The 16443-nt window shown below is 50.9% G+C and overlaps 1 protein-coding gene across 1 annotated transcript in view; it reads right to left on the bottom strand.

The window, feature by feature from the left end:
• Positions 1-2151: 2151 nt before the first annotated feature.
• Positions 2152-16443, bottom strand: part of SHANK2 (SH3 and multiple ankyrin repeat domains 2) — a 604092-nt gene continuing 589800 nt past the window's right edge. Inside the window, exon 24 of the mRNA XM_006860817.1 lies at positions 2152-2722. Coding sequence (XP_006860879.1) covers positions 2152-2722 — 571 coding nt within the window. The remainder of the gene's footprint in view (positions 2723-16443) is intronic.

Genomic DNA, 16443 nt, shown 5'->3' with positions numbered 1-16443 from the left:
AAAAAGAAAAAAAAAAAAAAAAAGAAGTGGTCTGCTTACAGAATTTTGCGATACCATTAAATGGAAGACAGATAAGGCTGACGCACCACTTGTACATTTTCAGAAACACCACGTAGCTTCTGGAGACCCCCTAGACAGTGTCTTGGCTTGAGATTCCTCTAGCGGAACATCCATTCGTCTTATGAGAGAAACAATGGAAACGCCTTAATAGTCAACTGATTTCGAGTTAGCTTGGGTCGTTCAAAGACAAAGACTGACCTGTAGGAGGTTTTGGAGCAGACAAAGGTCCAAGAGACCAGGCTTTTCAAACCAGGGGCATGTGGTTGAAAAATATGTGTGTGCGTGTGTGTGTGTTCATTTTATTTCTGGAGAAATTGCTCCCTGGTGAATGAATTGTCACCACTTTTGAAGAATAATTGTCCTCTGATGGCGAAGTTTTAGCAAAGATAGAAAATATAACACAGCTCTGCTGGTTAGATGCATCCAAATAAGGTTGATTTAAAAAGGTCAGACTTTCATAATTATTCCACAGAAATAATAATTATTAAATCACAAAAGTTTTTTTTCAATGTTTTTTGTTTTTGTTTTTTTCCTTTAACTTTCTAGCACTAAAGTGGCACAAAGGCTGCCTACTAGGCCAGCCACTTTTTTTTGTTTTTGTTTTTTTCTTAAAATATTGTGCTTATAAACTATCTATACACAACTATTTAAACTTGCAGTCAAGAAAGAGAATTTAAATTGCTAAATATGGATTCATTCTAGGGCTCTCCCGGACCTAACCAGACTCTCGATTGTGAGCATAAAGAAAACAAAAAGGAAAAAGGTAAGAAAAAACAAAATACAAACTCATGTTTTATAATTAGAGATGGGCTGGGCTAGTTCTGAAATAGGCATAAATCCCAAACCCTGACATTGGAATATGTTCCCGATGTGGGGGAAGGTGCTGGAAGCTTGGCGGGGTGTTTTTCGGCCCTTGTGCAGTTGTTGGTCTCCCTGGGGGGGATCAGAGGTATAGTCAAGGGAGGAGGGGCTCCTGGGAGAGGAGGGGGCAGGCCAAGACCAGCACCCAGGAGACCTGTCGGCTCTCGCCGCCTGCCACCCACCTTCCGTTCTCCACCATGAGTCCTGTCTACACCCCATGGCCAGGGGGTCCTCGGAGAACCCGGTGTACTATTAAGACACACTGGTGGGATTCCTGGACAGCCAGAGAGAAAGGAAAAAAACACCCCTGAGGTACCATCTTCCCTGGCCTCAGACAGCCAAAGAGCTTGCTGCCAGCCAGGCTGCCAACTGAGGGAGCTGTGGGGCTCTGGGGCAGCCCTGCCATCCGCCCGGCCTCCCGTGTTCTTAGCGGAGCTCACGCGGCTTGGATTGAAAAAGGTAGGGCTGCTCACCCTCCCAGACAGACCCTCCTGGCAGACAGACTTTCCAGGAGACTCTCGACCCAGCGCCACACAGACAGGGTGGCCCCACCCTTGGAATCGTGACTTTGTGCTTTGACTAACTCCATGTGACATCGGTTTGGCCACCTTGGAAATATGCGAGTAGATTTGCAGAAAGAAAGAAAGAAAGTTAAGCAAAGCCGGACACGATCCCTGTTTCCCGAGGGGCCACCTTGCAGGAGGACACGGGGCCAGGAGTCTGATTAGAAAAAAAGAACGTCTCTCTACCTTTCAGGTCCAAGGTGGGGCACCAGGTAAACCTGCCTGGGGCCTTCTCGATGCAAGCCAGGTACGAGAATGCACAAGAAGGAGTATCACTGAGTGGTCACAAGGACGAGGGAGGGCCTGTGCTGGGGCGGGGAGGTATCTCGAGTACACTGCGTCTGCCTACGAGAGCTCGGTCAACGGCGGAGCCGCTGGGACCCGGCCAAGCGAGGTCACCCGCATGCTGGAAGGCAGACCCTGGATCTCTTGACATGTTAGAAAACCCCCCTCCCCAGCCCCACTGGACAGAAACTGCCCCAGAACTCCACACACAGAGAGAGCCCGGGGTCTCATGACACCGTGGTCAGATGCCACGCTTCTTTGGGTACTAGGAGACAAACCCGTGGGGTGGGGTTGGTACACACAGAGCTCGCGGCTCGCCAGCTATTTCAGCATAAGCCCATCTCTACTTATAACAAGTCCCTAATGTCACAAGTAGCTGCCCTTATCTGTCCAGCAGCTGTTTCAAAGCCCTTTCTAGATTCATTCTGTGTCCGACTCGAGTCACCCCAAGATCAATGAGGTCTTCCTTCTGAAGGTTTGGTAAATGGCTGCCGTCAATTTCATTGTCCATGAAGGTCTCTTTATGTTCTCCCAAGTTTAGACTTTCCAGCCAATCGGCCACATCTGCTTTAGTCCACAGGTGCACGGGCTTAGTTGTAAAAGGCTTATTAGAAATTGGCTGTTGCAGGATGGAGGGTGATGGTGACCGGCTGTGACCCACGGGATTCAGGCCGAACAGGTCCCCGGAAGGGGGCTGGCTTGGAAGGCTAAAGACATCCGAGAGCGTGGGGGAGGGAGACGGGGCTGCTGCTGACGGAGGGGTGGGCAGGATCTCTTTGTTTATCTCCGTTGGCGAGACCACAGGGCTGGGGGCACGTCTTGTTCCTGAGACCCTGCTCTCGTAGTCCGGGGGCCGGCTCTGCAGCGTGATGGGCTGGGAGGTGCCAGGGCGAACAGTGAAGGTGACTGTCGTGCTCCGGGTCCCTGAGACAGTGCTCATGACCTCCGAGCTTCTGAAACAGCAACAAGAGAGAAGAGGGTCACAAGGCCGGTCCCCAAGGAAGGGCTGAGGCGAAGGTCAGCCAGGAAGTGGGCACATGAGCCAGGAGGAGTGCTGAGAAGGACTGGGTGGCAGACACTTCCCGGGAGACACCAAGGCCTACCAGCCCAGCCCGCTCACCTGGACCCAAGGAGAGGAGCTGGGTGGATGTGAGTGGGGGGTATGAGAGGTGAGAGGCAGGGGCAGTGGACAGACAAGCCTGCAAACAGGGCCAGGATGAGGTCCTTCTCCCACGGTGGAATGAGGGTAGCGAGGTCATCAGTGCCTCTAGAGACATCGCCATCGCTCCCCTTGGTCTCAGCAAGTAGGAAGGAGCAAAGCCCCGATGGGCCGTCCCAGGCTTAACATTGGGGGTGCAGAGAAGGGCCTCCCAGGGCACCCCGCTCAGTAAGCGGAAGCTTCTTGGGAACACTGGAAGTCTGACAAAGTTGTCCGCAGACCCAGACAACCAGAGCCAGTTTGTCCCTGTCGTCTGTCCAGCGGTGCCTGGGTTGTTAGCCCCTCACGGAGCTCGAGGGAGATGCTCATGCACTGTCCTGGAAATAAACTGTTCTCCCAGGGGTGGCTGATGGAGTCCTTGGGTGTCCGCTTGCACCCTTGGTACTAAAGCGAGGAGGGATTACGACGTCTAAGACCCCCGGAGATGGCTGGGTGGGTCCCTAGTCCTTGCCCTTACCGAGATGAAGATGGCCTGGTTCTCCCTATGGGCCTGACCAACATCCGGGGCAGGCTTTCTAGCTGCATCCCAAACTGAAGGGCATGTCTATCCCTCTGACCCAGAGAAAGGCCTCGGCCAGTGGGAATGTGGCGATTATGGGTACCTGACTCTCCCTTTCAGACTCATCCCACAAGTGAGATGTGTGTGAGTCCCAGCTCGACCAAATACCGGAGGACGCACGTTGCCAGTCTCCCAGTATTCACGTCTTCCTACTTGAGACGGTGATGTGAACCGAGGCCACTGAGCAGGGCGGCTCAGGGCTGACGGGAGGTGGTGGCAAGGGGTGGGATGCTTGAGGGTGTGGATGTGTGGGGACGGCACCAGAGGGCAACTTGCTGGACCCTCCACTTCCCATCTTCAGCCAATTTCACCAACTCGACTGGGACGGTCTTTTGAGATCTGAGGTCCCCTACGAGGTCAGAGGTTTGAAATGACCTGCTGAGCCACCATCTTTGTGGGGCTGCCATAGATGGACTCCCCTCTGACATTTGGATACACATGGAACCACTGGGGAGTCTCTGAATTTCTCTGAAGTCATGTTTCTGCCCTGGTAGCTCCACTGCACGGAGGAGACTGGAATGAGCTAGAATCACCACAGAGGGAAACTGAGGGGTGTGAACCAGAGACAGGTCCTGATGGGCCCCTGTTTCTCCTCCTAGGTGCATCCAGCTGATGTGGACTGGGGTGGAAACACTAGTTGGTTATGGGGGAGTGACACGCCCCTACTTGACTTCCTCATTGTTATGGTCAGAAAAGCCACAGCAGTTCTGAAGGGTGTCCTGGGTCCCAGAACGGGGTGTGTTAACAAAGAGGAGGGGCCGCCGGATACAGTCTGTCCCGGGGCTGCACCAACACGTAGAAGATAGGACTCCGTACAAGTATCAAAAGCAAGAGGGGGGTGCGGGGTGGTGGTGGGCCTTAGCTGTCCCACGCAGGGAGAGCAGTCTATGTATCCAGACTGGGGGCTCTGGGAACAGGTGGGCTGTGCGCACAGCGGGGACCTGAGAAGAAACCCACAAACCACTCCCCTGTCCGGAGCACAGCAGCACTGAGAGACCGACTCCAGTCCAGCTGAAGCAGGTGTGGAATGCTCTCTGCCCAGGAAGGCCTGCCTCAGTTTGCACCACGGCCACCAAGCAGAGCCGTCTGGGGGGAGCTCATTCGTTCCAGTTTGATACAACCATAAGCTAAGATGGTCGAGTTGGAATCGTGAATGCGTACAAAGTAGGGTACATTCAACAGTGGTTGCTGGCGTCGGTGAGGGCCGTGCGTGGATCTTGGGGGAAGAGGGAAGATGTTTTGCAAAGTGGGGGAGCATCCTGCAAGGTGATTTTAGCTTAGGTGAGATCTGGGCACCTGGGTAACCCCAGGTCTGCTGTGCCCAAAGCTAGCTTTGCATGGCGACTCTGTGTGGACCCCACAGAAGAGCCTGGTTGGGGAACGACCTTGTTGCACATCAGGCTTTGAGAAGCAGAAAGCAAGCGAACCCCCAAAAGTGGTAGCAAGTACTTAACACCCGAGCAGTCATGATCGCTGGGGACCGCCGAGCCAGAGGACGGTCGCCCGGCCGTGTTGCAGGGAGGTCGGGAGGAGGCTCTGCGGGCGGTGAGCGAGGAGAGAGAACCCAGAGGAGACGCACACAGCAGGGCTCACTCAGCTACCTACAGGCACTTACTTCCGTTCAGCACGACCCTCTTCGGATCACACCCACCGTGGGAGCAAATGAAAAGGACAAAACGGAAGGACTTGAGACAACACTGCAAAAAGGAATTAAAGGGGGAACAAAATAAAAAAGCAGCGGCTTTGCACCCGGGGATGCACAGAAAACGTGGGCGGAGCAGACGTCTCCGGCGGCGGCGAACCTGCGCCCGCCCCGCCCTTTCCGACGAGGACGGAAGTCAGAGCGTCAGCTCCTTCCGCATCAGAAAGAACCCCAAGTGCACAGCCTCGCCTTCGCTGGCCTAGGGTCATGCGCATCACGTGCGAAGAAGGACCAGGGGAAGGAGGACGTTAAGAGAGGACATTGCACGGCCACTGGCCTCCGCTTGAAGGTCTCTGGGAACCAACCTGGCTGCTGAGGCCTTAACTCCGCTCCGATGATTCCTTCCTCTCCTGCTGCTTACAAGGGGCCGGCCCCAGGCTGTGTGTTTTAACCCAAGTCTACAACAGGACGTGGTGAACAGCAGCTACTGATGAACAAGACCGCCGGGGTGCATGGAGAGCAGAGGGCAGGCCTGCCCCGGGCCAGCCCACCGGCCCTCCACTGTGGCTCCATATACCATGTGCTTTTCATTAATCCCAGTGATGCCATTCTCTGGATCCGCCCCTGCACAGATCAGCACGTTCAGCACGTTGCTTAGCAACCACTGGGTGTCTGGGCGAACACGTGGCAAGTGGCAACCCTGAGTTAGTGCACGCACCCCCCCCCTTATACGCGTGCACACTCTCAGACACAACCACTATTATAACTCACACAGCAACATCCTCACATATTCACACCCACAGCCTCACAAACACACACCCACTGACACCCAGTCATACACATTCACACTCACACCAAAATATTCACACATGGACATCCTCACATATTCACACCCATGTACCTATACCCCCTGCCAACACACCCACACCTATTCACACCGCCACACCCTCACAAACACACACACTTGCACACTCAGACACGGACTCACACCTCTACAACCACTAACACACACTCACACACAAACACCCCTCCTACCTCACACACAGAAATATCCCCCACACGCCCACCCCCATAAGCCCTCCACACTCTACAAACACCCCCAGAAACACACTCCCCTGCACACTTTCACAGAGTCAGCTAGCCACTGTCCACCCTGTCTTTAGAACCCATGTGGACCATGAGCATTCTCCACAGATGGGCAGCGAATGACCACCACTCAGGGGTCGGGATGGAAGAAGTCAATATTCAAGAAATGTTTCCCTGCTTGCAGATCACATGTGCCTGGCACACAGCAACTGGCACAAAGTTGTAGAGAGAGCCCTTGTGGTCAGGGCCCACGAAGCCAAGCCCATCTCTGGTGTTTGTGTCCGGACGCACGCTGGTGGGGTCCCTGCCTTCTGCTTACTGTCCCGTTTTAGGACAGACCCCCACCTGGTATGCTAGTGCACTGAAGCCACAAGTTGCTCTGTGTCATCCTGACAGGTGGGCACCCAAGTCCCCAAGCCCAATGCTGTCCAGTGCATTCTGACTCAAGCAGAGCTGCCCCAGAGGTTTACCGAGACTGCCTCATCTTTCTAGGTGGGCGCCCTGGCTGACCAGACATGCCCGTGGCCTGATGTGGTTCTGGAGTTGACACCGTTTGCTGGGCTGTGCCTCTCCTGTATCAAGTCAGGGTGTTGCTTCACTTGCTCCTTCTTGACCATGAAGGCGTTGGGCCAGGATGACGGGATGACGCTTGGAGATCTGCTCAGGAGACTGCGGGGCTGGAAAGGAGTCTGACTCTTGAGATGGCTGAGTGGGTTAGCCCATCATATTCATGGGTCTCCTCACAGCAAACCCACTCCAACCAGCTCCGCCTCGAGTCCCTACCGACAGAGGAGAGCTGCCCCAAGGGGTTCCCGAGACCGTCAGTCTTGATGGGAGCAGACACCCTCTTCTGTCTCTCACGGAGTTACTGGAGAGTTAGAACTGCGCACCCTGAGGTTGGCATCCTAGTGTTGAACCTACCACTCCCCTTAAGTTGTGCATGCTCCTCTTTGCAGGAAAATTGGGAGGTGGTTTTCCTTAATGATGAATATGATACTTTCTGACCCTCACTTCTCATGACCTCGGCCCCCCCCCCCCACTGGCCCTGGGCACCATAAGAGAGGCTTTGTCTCCAGTAAACAACTGTTGACTGAACCACTGGCGGCCAACTTTGCGGAAACACCATCCACGCAGCGACACTCTTGCTGAATGGGCCTCCAAGCAGACAGGAAGTGAAACTGGAGAGGTGGGTTGTGAACTGGCCACGTGAGGAGTGCAGACAGCATCCTGTCGGCCTTGCCTGTCACTTGGTGAGAACACACGTGGAAAGCGGGTTATGTGGTCCCCTCTGATGAATGCTCTCCTAATTAGCTACGGTTTCCTTCACGGGCAACACCTTAGCATCTCAACTGGGGCCGTGAACTGATACAAAGGCTGTAACTCATGTGGGGGCGGAGGGTATGAGAAAGTTGTGAATCTATTACCCAGTTAGTTCTGAAGTCCATACTCTGGGAACAGCTGGACAGAAATCCTCTTTTAAACAACCTGTCGTGGATTGAACTGTGTCCCGCAGAAACAGATTCCAGCTTAGCTGGGTGATGATTTTCAGGGTTTGGTAGTTATATGAAGCTGTATTCGCCCTTTTCTGCTGTGATCAATCAGCCAATTGGCTGTAAAGGGATTAGGGTGGGAGGCAACATGTTTCTCTTTGTCCTGATCCCATGTAAGGGGCATTCCCCTGGAGCGTGGTCTGCGTCACCCTCTATGTTACAAGAGAAGAAGGGAGAGAGAAGTGAGCAGGGAGGGAGAGACTCAGTACTGCCAAGAAAGGAAAGCCGGGAGGGGAGCATGTCCTTTGGACCCGGAGTCCCTGTGTTGAGAACCTCCTAGACCCAGGGAAGACAGACACCAGGACACGTGGAGATCTCTAAGGGATCATAAGCTCACAGATGCTGAAAGGGGACAAGGACCTTCCCTGAGAGCTGACAGAGAAAGTCTCCCCCTAGATCCAGTGCCCTCTGAATTTGGACTTCTAGCCTCCTAAACGGTGACAGAACCCATTTCTGTTTGCTAGTGTGACCCCCCTTGTGGTATGTTTGTTCTAGTGGCATGGGAGAACAGAGACACAACCCAAATGGGCTTATCTTAAACTCCAGAGACTCAAGAGCATCCTGCAGAATGCTGGCCAAGAGCTGGAGGCTTGTCTATAGTGACAGCAGCCCACTCAGAGGGGACAGCCGGGAGCTGGAGCCCCCGAGAAGTTTAGGAAGCTGCAAGTCTGGATTCAGAGGACCGGTTTAGGGGAAGGCATTCTGTCTGTCAGCTCTGGAGGACGCTCCTTGTTTCCTTCCAGCATCTATGGGTCTGGTGTTCGCTGGCAACCTCCAAGACTGGCTGGGCACCAAGCTTCCTCTGGATCCAGGAGACTCTTGGCACAGGGACTCTGGATCCATAGCATACACTCCATTTACAACCCCATGCAGCCTGGCCCCGCTGGGGACCTTCAGAACCTGGCACTCCAGCAGACAAGTGACTGTCCTACTCCAAACCTATCAGAGCTTTAGATGTGAAGGCCAAGTTCAGATTCCTTTCTGAACCCACTGCATAGATCGAGGGGCTCTGGCAGGGATCCTGGGGCGCCTTCAGGCAGACATTCACTCTGTGCTTCCCAACAGAGAAGTGGGGGTCAGACAGACCTTTTCCACGGAGGTTCTAATAAAGGGCAGCAGGCCTGCTTGCAATTCCTGGGCTGACCACACTTGCCAGCAACAGTAACAAGAAGCCAGTCTTCGATTAAAGCAAAGCACGTAAGTCAGGCCAAGTGCATTGGGTTTTTCTGGGGATTTGAGGCCCTTGTGCCTCATACCTGCCTGCTTGTCTCCAGAGTCCCTTGTCTGCATGCTCACAGTGGCCTGCAAGTGCACCTCCCTGTGGTCACTGTGGACTGTGTGGCCTGCCAGCAGCCGGCGCATCACGACGGAACAAAGTCACATGCTTCTGCTGGACTCATCTGAAATCTGCAACCACTCCCCACCCTGCCCGGCCCTGCCCACCCAAAAAGGCTGTCTTCATTCTCTCGCACTGTTTTAACAGAAATACCACACGTGGATGGCTTTATTGCTGTTTTTGTTAGGAGCCGTAACACTGGGCCTCCTGGTAACATTATGCACAACAGAATGAAACCCAGTCTGGTTCTGAGCCATTCTCACCATCGTTACTCTGAGCCCCTTGTGTCAGTCCACCTCGTTGGGGGGGGTCTTCCTCTTTGTCACGCTCTCTACTTTACCAAATCTGATGTTCATCTCCAGGGACTGGTCCCGCGTGATAACACATACGAACTCTGAGAGACCACGTCTCACTGGTCTCCCTTCTAAGGAGCATTTCTGACTATGCTGCTTTCAGCATAGACTGGTTAGTTCATCTGGTATCCATGGCACTTTCAAAGGTTCGTCAACAACACCACAGCTTAAATGCACCAGTTCTTTTTCCTTATCAATTGTCCACATGCACAGGAGGCGATACCAAGGCTTGGATCAGGTGCACCTTAGTCCTCAAAGGAGGCTCGTGGTGGTGGTTGTGGGCAACCTTGCAGCGGATTCTGAAACTGTAAATGTTTTATTTTTCCACCCCCATATGGAAACCTTTTCTTAAGCTAGTACAAAAATGATACGATAGCTCATACACTATTTACCTTTTTGTGACTGACTAATTTCACTCAGTATAATGTCCTCCAGGTTCATCCATGTTGAGAGGTGTTTCCCAGATTCATCATTATTCTTCAGCGTTACGTAGTAGTCCATTGTGTGTATGCACCAAAGTTTGCTCATTCGCTCTTTCATTGATGGGCACTTAGGCTGTCTCCATCTTTTAGCTGCCTGGTGTGGCGCTGTGGGCTAATGCATCAGACTGCAAAGTCGGTGTGGTTCATGCTCACCAGCGGCTCCTTGGAAACCCTATACAGGGTCGCTATGGGTCAGAATCGACTCGACGACACTTATCAACAACAACAAACACTGGTTGCATATATCTACTTGTGTTCTGGCTCATATTCCTTGTGGATCTATACCAAGTAGAGGGATTATTGAGTCATATGGGATTTCTATTCCCAATTTTCTGAGGAAGCACTATCCCGTTCTCCAGAGTGGCTGAACCATTTTACAGTCGCATCAGCAATGTAGGAGAATCCCAGTCGCTCCACACCCTCGCCAGCATTTGTTGTTTGTCATGTTTTTAAGCTCTGCTGTTAATGCTGGTGTGAGATGATAACTCACTATGGTTTAGATTTGCATCTTTGAGGCTGTAAATCTTTACCGGGAGGAGAAAGCCTCATCTTCTTCTTGAGGAGTGACTGGTAGATTCGAACTGCTGACCTTGTAGTTAGCAGCCTGGCTCTTAATCCACGATGCTGCCAGGGTTCCTTCAAAGAAGGCTGGGAGTCCAAATTCAGGATGTCAGCTCCAGGCAACCATCCACCTGGCTCAAGGATGTTCTCAGCTTTGCTTTCCTGATGGCCACAGACCCCACGCTCTCTGCTTGCCTCTAATCCCAGACCACATTCCAGACACTTCCCTTATATCAGACTGTGGTGGGCTTTGTACCACCGACTGATCACATTCCATCACGCCATGGGAGTAGGAACACCATTATGTAACTATCCCATGACTTCGTGGCACAGCTGCAAAACCACCGAGCATCAAGGTCCAGCTGAGTCATCACACATTCTGGGGACACAGCTCAGCCTATGACAGAGGTGATGGGTGGCTTTGTTCTGCTGCGCCGGCGTGTGTTCCTCTCCACCACCCCACATAACGCAGTAACTCAACACACTTCTGATCCAGAGATGATCTCCCAGATTCCTGCCCTCATCCTTGGTTCCCCAAACCAACTTCTCAGAGGCCTTCCAGCGTGAGCATCCCACGCACAGAGGGCTGCGAGAAGTGCAACGTGCAGGGCAAATTCTCGCCACCGTCAACATTGCCTCTCTGGAAGTCTCTGTGCGGTACGAACAACCAGACCACAGACAGGAGCATTCTTGGGGTCAGCGTCAGATGGACGCACTGGGCCCAGCATCTGTCAGAGGAGCCCTCAGTTGGTGGCCGCTGTGACAAGTGTCCTACCGAGGAGGAGGACCAGCTGACCTCTCTTGGTGGCTCACGCTTCCATGAAGCCACAACATGCTCTGCTTTCCTTGGTGTAGAGCCGCTTTCCAAAGACGAGATTGTTCCTGGGTCACCTAGTCAGGCTTCCCTTCCCCGAAGTGTCCGCCTGCATCCCGGGCTGGTGTTTGCCAAGCAAGCTGAGGACACACCTGTGAGGAGAACCTATTTACTAAAGTTAACGACTGCTCATCCTCACCCCGGCATATCTGTAGTCAAGACTCCGAGTCACCGCTGATTTCAGAGCGCAGATCTCAGCAGCAGGAACTCATTCAGGGTCAAGGCCAAACCGACTGTCCTCAAGAAAGGAGTGTATCATTTCACTTCCCACTTTGTCCACTAGTGGCGCAGTGAGTTGTGTTGGTGGTTCAAATCCACCAGCTGCTCCACAGGAGAAAGACGAGGCACTGTGCTTCTGAGACGACGGCTGGTCTTGTAGTTAAGTGCCACTGAGTAGGTCCCGACTCATAGCAACACTATGCACAATAGAACAACACGCTGCCCGATCCTGGACCAACCTCACAATTGTTGGCACGCCTGAGTCCATTGATGCTGTCACTTGGCCAATCCATCTCACTGGGGGTCTTCCTCTTTTTCTCTGACCCTCCACCTTACCAAACATGACCTCCTTCTCTAGCAACTGGTCCCTCCTGACAATATGTCCGAAGCATGAGAGATGAAGTTTGGCCATGCTGGCCTCCAAGGAGCACTCTGGCTGCATTTCTTCCAACACGGATCTGTTGGTTCTTTTGGCAGTCCATGGCACTTTCAATATTCTCCTCCAACACTGTAACTCAAATGCATCAAATCTTCTACGGTCTTCCTTATTCACTGTCCAGCTTTTGCATGCATATGAGGTCATTGAAAATACCATGGCTTGGGTCAGGCGCACCTTAGTCCTCAAGCTGACATCTTCGCTCTTCAACACTTTAAAAAAAGGTCTTGTGCAGCTGATTTGCCTGATGCAATACGTCATTTGATATCTTGACTGCTGCTTCTATGAGTGTTGATAGTTGATCCAAGAAGAATGAAGTCCTTGACAACTTCAACCTTTTCTCTGTTAATAAGAATGCTGTTTATTGGCTCAGTGGTGAGGATTTTGTTTTCTTTACATTGAGATGCAATCCATATCGAAGGCTGTGGTCTTTGATTTTCATCAGTAAATATTTTAAGTCCTCTTCACTTTCAGCAAGCAAGGTTGTATCATCTGCATATCGCAGGTTGTTAAGGAGTCTTCCTCCAATCCTGATGCAACATTTTTCTTCATAGAACCCAGCTTCTCGGATTATTTCCTCAGCATACAGGTTGAATATGTATACGGTGAAAGAATACAACCTTGTCGCACACGTTTCTTAATTTTAAACCATTCAGTGTTCTCATGTTCTGTTCGAACAACTGCCCCTTGGTCCATGTATAGATTCCTCATGAGCACAATTACGTGTTCTGGAATACTCATACTTTGCAATGTTGTCCATAGCTTGTCATGATCCACATAATCGAAGGCCTTTGCATAGTCAATAAAGCACAGGTAAACATCTTTCTAGTATTCTCTGCTTTCAGCCAAGATCCATCGGACATCAACAATGATATGCCTCGTTCCATCTCCTCTTCTGAATCTGTCTTGAACCTCTGGAAGTTCTCTGTCAATGTTTGCTTGCAGTCATTTCTGTATTACCTTTAGTAAAACTTTACTCGCATGGAACATCAAAGATACTGTCCGATGATTTCTGCATTCCGCTGGGTCACCTCTCTTCGGAATGGGCACAAATACAGATCTCTTCAAATCAGTTGGACAGATAGTTACCTTTCAAACTTCTTGGCATAGATGAGTGAGTGCCTTCTGTGCTGCCTCACCTTCTTGAAATATTTCAATTTTTATTCCATCAGTTAATTCCTGGTGCCTTGTTCTTTGCCAATTCCTTCAATGCATGTTGGACTTCTTTATTTAGGATCATTGGCTCTTGATCATATGCTGCCTCTTGTAATGGTTGAACATGAACCATTTCCTTTTGGTACAGTGACTCTGTGTATTTCTTCCATCTTCTTTTTGATGCTTTCCGCATCATTCAATAATTTCCCAGAGAATCCGTCAATAATGAAAGTTAAGGCTTGAATTTTTTCTTGAGTTCCCCCAGCTTGAGAAATGCTGAGCGTGTTCTTCCCTTTTGGTTTTCTGACTGTAGATCTTTGCACATTTCATTGTAATATTTGACTTTGTTTTCTCAAGCTGACCGTTGAAATTATCTGTTCAGCTCTTGTACCTCCTCATTTCTTTCATTTGCTTTAGCATCTCTATGCTGGGAAGCAAGTTTTAGTGTCTTTTCTGACATCCAGTTTGACCTTTTCCTTCTTTCTTGTCTTCTTAATGACTTTTTGCTTTCTTTATATATGATGTTCTTGATGTCATTCCACAACTCTTCCAGTCTTCGGTCTTTAGTGTTTAATGTATCAAATCTGTTCTTCAGATGATCTCTTAATTCAGGTGGGACATATTCAAGGTCATATATCGTGGACTTGTTTTCATTTTCTTCAGCTTCAGTTTGAATTTCCATATGAGCAATTGATGGTCTGTTCCACAGTCTGCCCCTGGCCTTGTTTTCACTGATGATATGGAGCTTTTCTGCCATCTCTTCCGCAGATGTAGTCAATTTGATTTCTGTGTATTCCATCTGGTGAGGTCCATGTGTATAGTCATCTCTTATGTTGTCTACAGAAGGTTTTTTAAATGAACAAATCATTGACTTTGCAGAATTCCATCACGTGATCTCCAGCATCATTTCTATCACCAAGGCCATATTTTCCAACTACTGATCCTTCCTCTTCGTTTCCAATCTTTGCATTCCAGTCACCACCAGCAATCAATACATCTTGATTGCATGTTTGATCAATTTCAGGTTGAAGAAGTTGGTAGAATTCTTCTATTTTATCCTCATTGGCTTTAGTGGTTGGTGAGTAAATTTGAATAATAGTGGCGTTAACTGGTCTTCCCTGTAAGTACATGGATATTATCCTATCACTTACAGCATTGTACCTCATGACTGACCTGGATATGTTTTTTGACAATGACTGCAACACCATTCCTCTTCTATTTGTCAATCCTGGCATAGTAAACCATGTTGTTGTCAGATTCAAAAACTTGTGAGATTACAGTCTCGGAAACCCTGTGGGGCAGATCTGCTCTGTTGTGTAGGATCAGGAAGAGGTGAGTTGTCAGTGGCAGCTTGGGGTTTTTCCTGGTCCTTGCCTGGGTTCTAACAAGAATGAAAAGAGAAGAACCTGACCTCAAAGTTGCCAGTAAAGACCCTGAGGATGGAGGTACTTTGACAGGGGCCAGCTCAGCCTGGTTCTGCCCCTGCAGTAAAGGAAAAGTCACTGGGGCAGCTCTAAGAACGGGCCCTTCCTTGGGCCCTCAAAGCTAGTTCCGATAGAAAGGAGCTTTTGGGGGCCCATGTCCTTAGCACAAGTTGTCCATCTTCCTCAGCAGGAATTCCCAGCATCCAATTTCATGCCTCATTTTGCCTGGGTGTCTGAGCCGTTAATTTTTAGATCCATGGAAACGAGGTTGTGAGCCTCCCGCTCTGGTTCTGTGGAATCTCTGAGGTGTGCGTGCGTGAGACTGATGAGGACTTGGGCACGCCGGAGAATACAGCAGCCATCGTGAGCGGAAGCTAAGCCGTGTGCTGGGACAACCCCATCCACACCCACCAGTGAGACGCCAGCAAACAACTCATGTCCACTTGTCTGGCTTTGTCGGAAACATTGGACTTGGTGAGGCAGTTAGTTCAGGAAAGCAATGGTACCTGCAGGGACTGACCTTCATTTTGTCCTCGGGTCAAGGGGCTGGCCAATTTCTCCTCCATCTCTGAGTACATAATTAAGCTGTGAGCAGGGGAACGAGTGGGCACAGTCCCCAGAAGCTCGATGTTCAGTGGTGCTGGTGGCCCCTCGTGGTGGTTCTCAGTCATCTGAAGTTTCTGGATCACCCAGGTGTTCAGCCCCACAGACACTAAGTGAGCTATGACCCCTCCTTCTGGGGTCATCACTGAGTCCAGCGCTTTCACTCTCAGACGTTGAAGCCTGAGACAGCTTGGGGTGGACGTCCGCTCCAGCCATTTCTTCTCAGGAGCCTCAGCCACGTCTTGCTTTTCTCTCTGTCCTGCAGTTTCTTCACCTGCGTTGTAGGGGAATCAGTGCAGATTCTACCCCCTCGGTGCCTAGGGAATGGACGCTTGATGTCGGGGAATAGTCTGAGTGTTAAGTGAATTGGGTTACAAATCACAGAACAGCCTGGGGTGACCACACCAACCAAAACTTCTCCCCTAGAACTTCTGCCAGACGCCTTCTCTGAGGCCCCTTCCTGACCCACGTCCCCCTGTAGAAAGGTCTGGGTGGACCTGATGAACTGACACGTGCAACACAATCCCACACTCATCCGAATTCTCTAGCAGGCTGTCCCCACTGGGAATGGATAGAGCCAACCTGAAGTTAATGGAGCAGGGTTTGGCAGGGTTTCGTCCTGTTTGCATGGGGACACGGCAGAGGACCACAGAATCATCCAGAGAGGAGCCAGAAGGCATGAGGTTCCAGGATCTGTGGGTGGACGTGCCTAGGGGCACCACTGGCTGCAAGCAATGAATTAGTCCCCAGTCCTAGGCAGTCTCCATGGCCCCTCCTCAACCCAGTCTTGATAGCCAGCGGGCAGAAAACGCAAGCATAGCTGTGAAGTCCTGCACCCTGGTCCTGCCTGTGCACAAGGACAAGCCCTCTAGCCTCGCGGAGTCTCAGTTTCTCCTTCTGAAAAGTGGGGGTAATGAATGGCCCCTCTCCTGCTCCCCGGCAACACTAAGACACTGCATCTTCATTACTGTTATGTCCGCAACAATTTAACAACTACAACGAAAGAAACATGCCAGCCCCACCATCCTGTCCTCACATAGTCCAGAAAGGTCAAACTGAAAACTCGGAGGCCTCCTACCCTGTGGCTTCTCCACACATTGAGGAAATCCTCAATGGCAGCTGGCATTTTAAAATACCTAAGGTTTGTATGCATGTTTATACATATGTCTGTCATA

The sequence above is a fragment of the Chrysochloris asiatica genome, unplaced genomic scaffold (genome assembly GCF_000296735.1).
Source record: "Chrysochloris asiatica unplaced genomic scaffold, ChrAsi1.0 scaffold00040, whole genome shotgun sequence".
Lineage (NCBI taxonomy): Eukaryota > Metazoa > Chordata > Mammalia > Afrosoricida > Chrysochloridae > Chrysochloris > Chrysochloris asiatica.
This window is presented reverse-complemented; position numbering and strand designations above follow the sequence as displayed.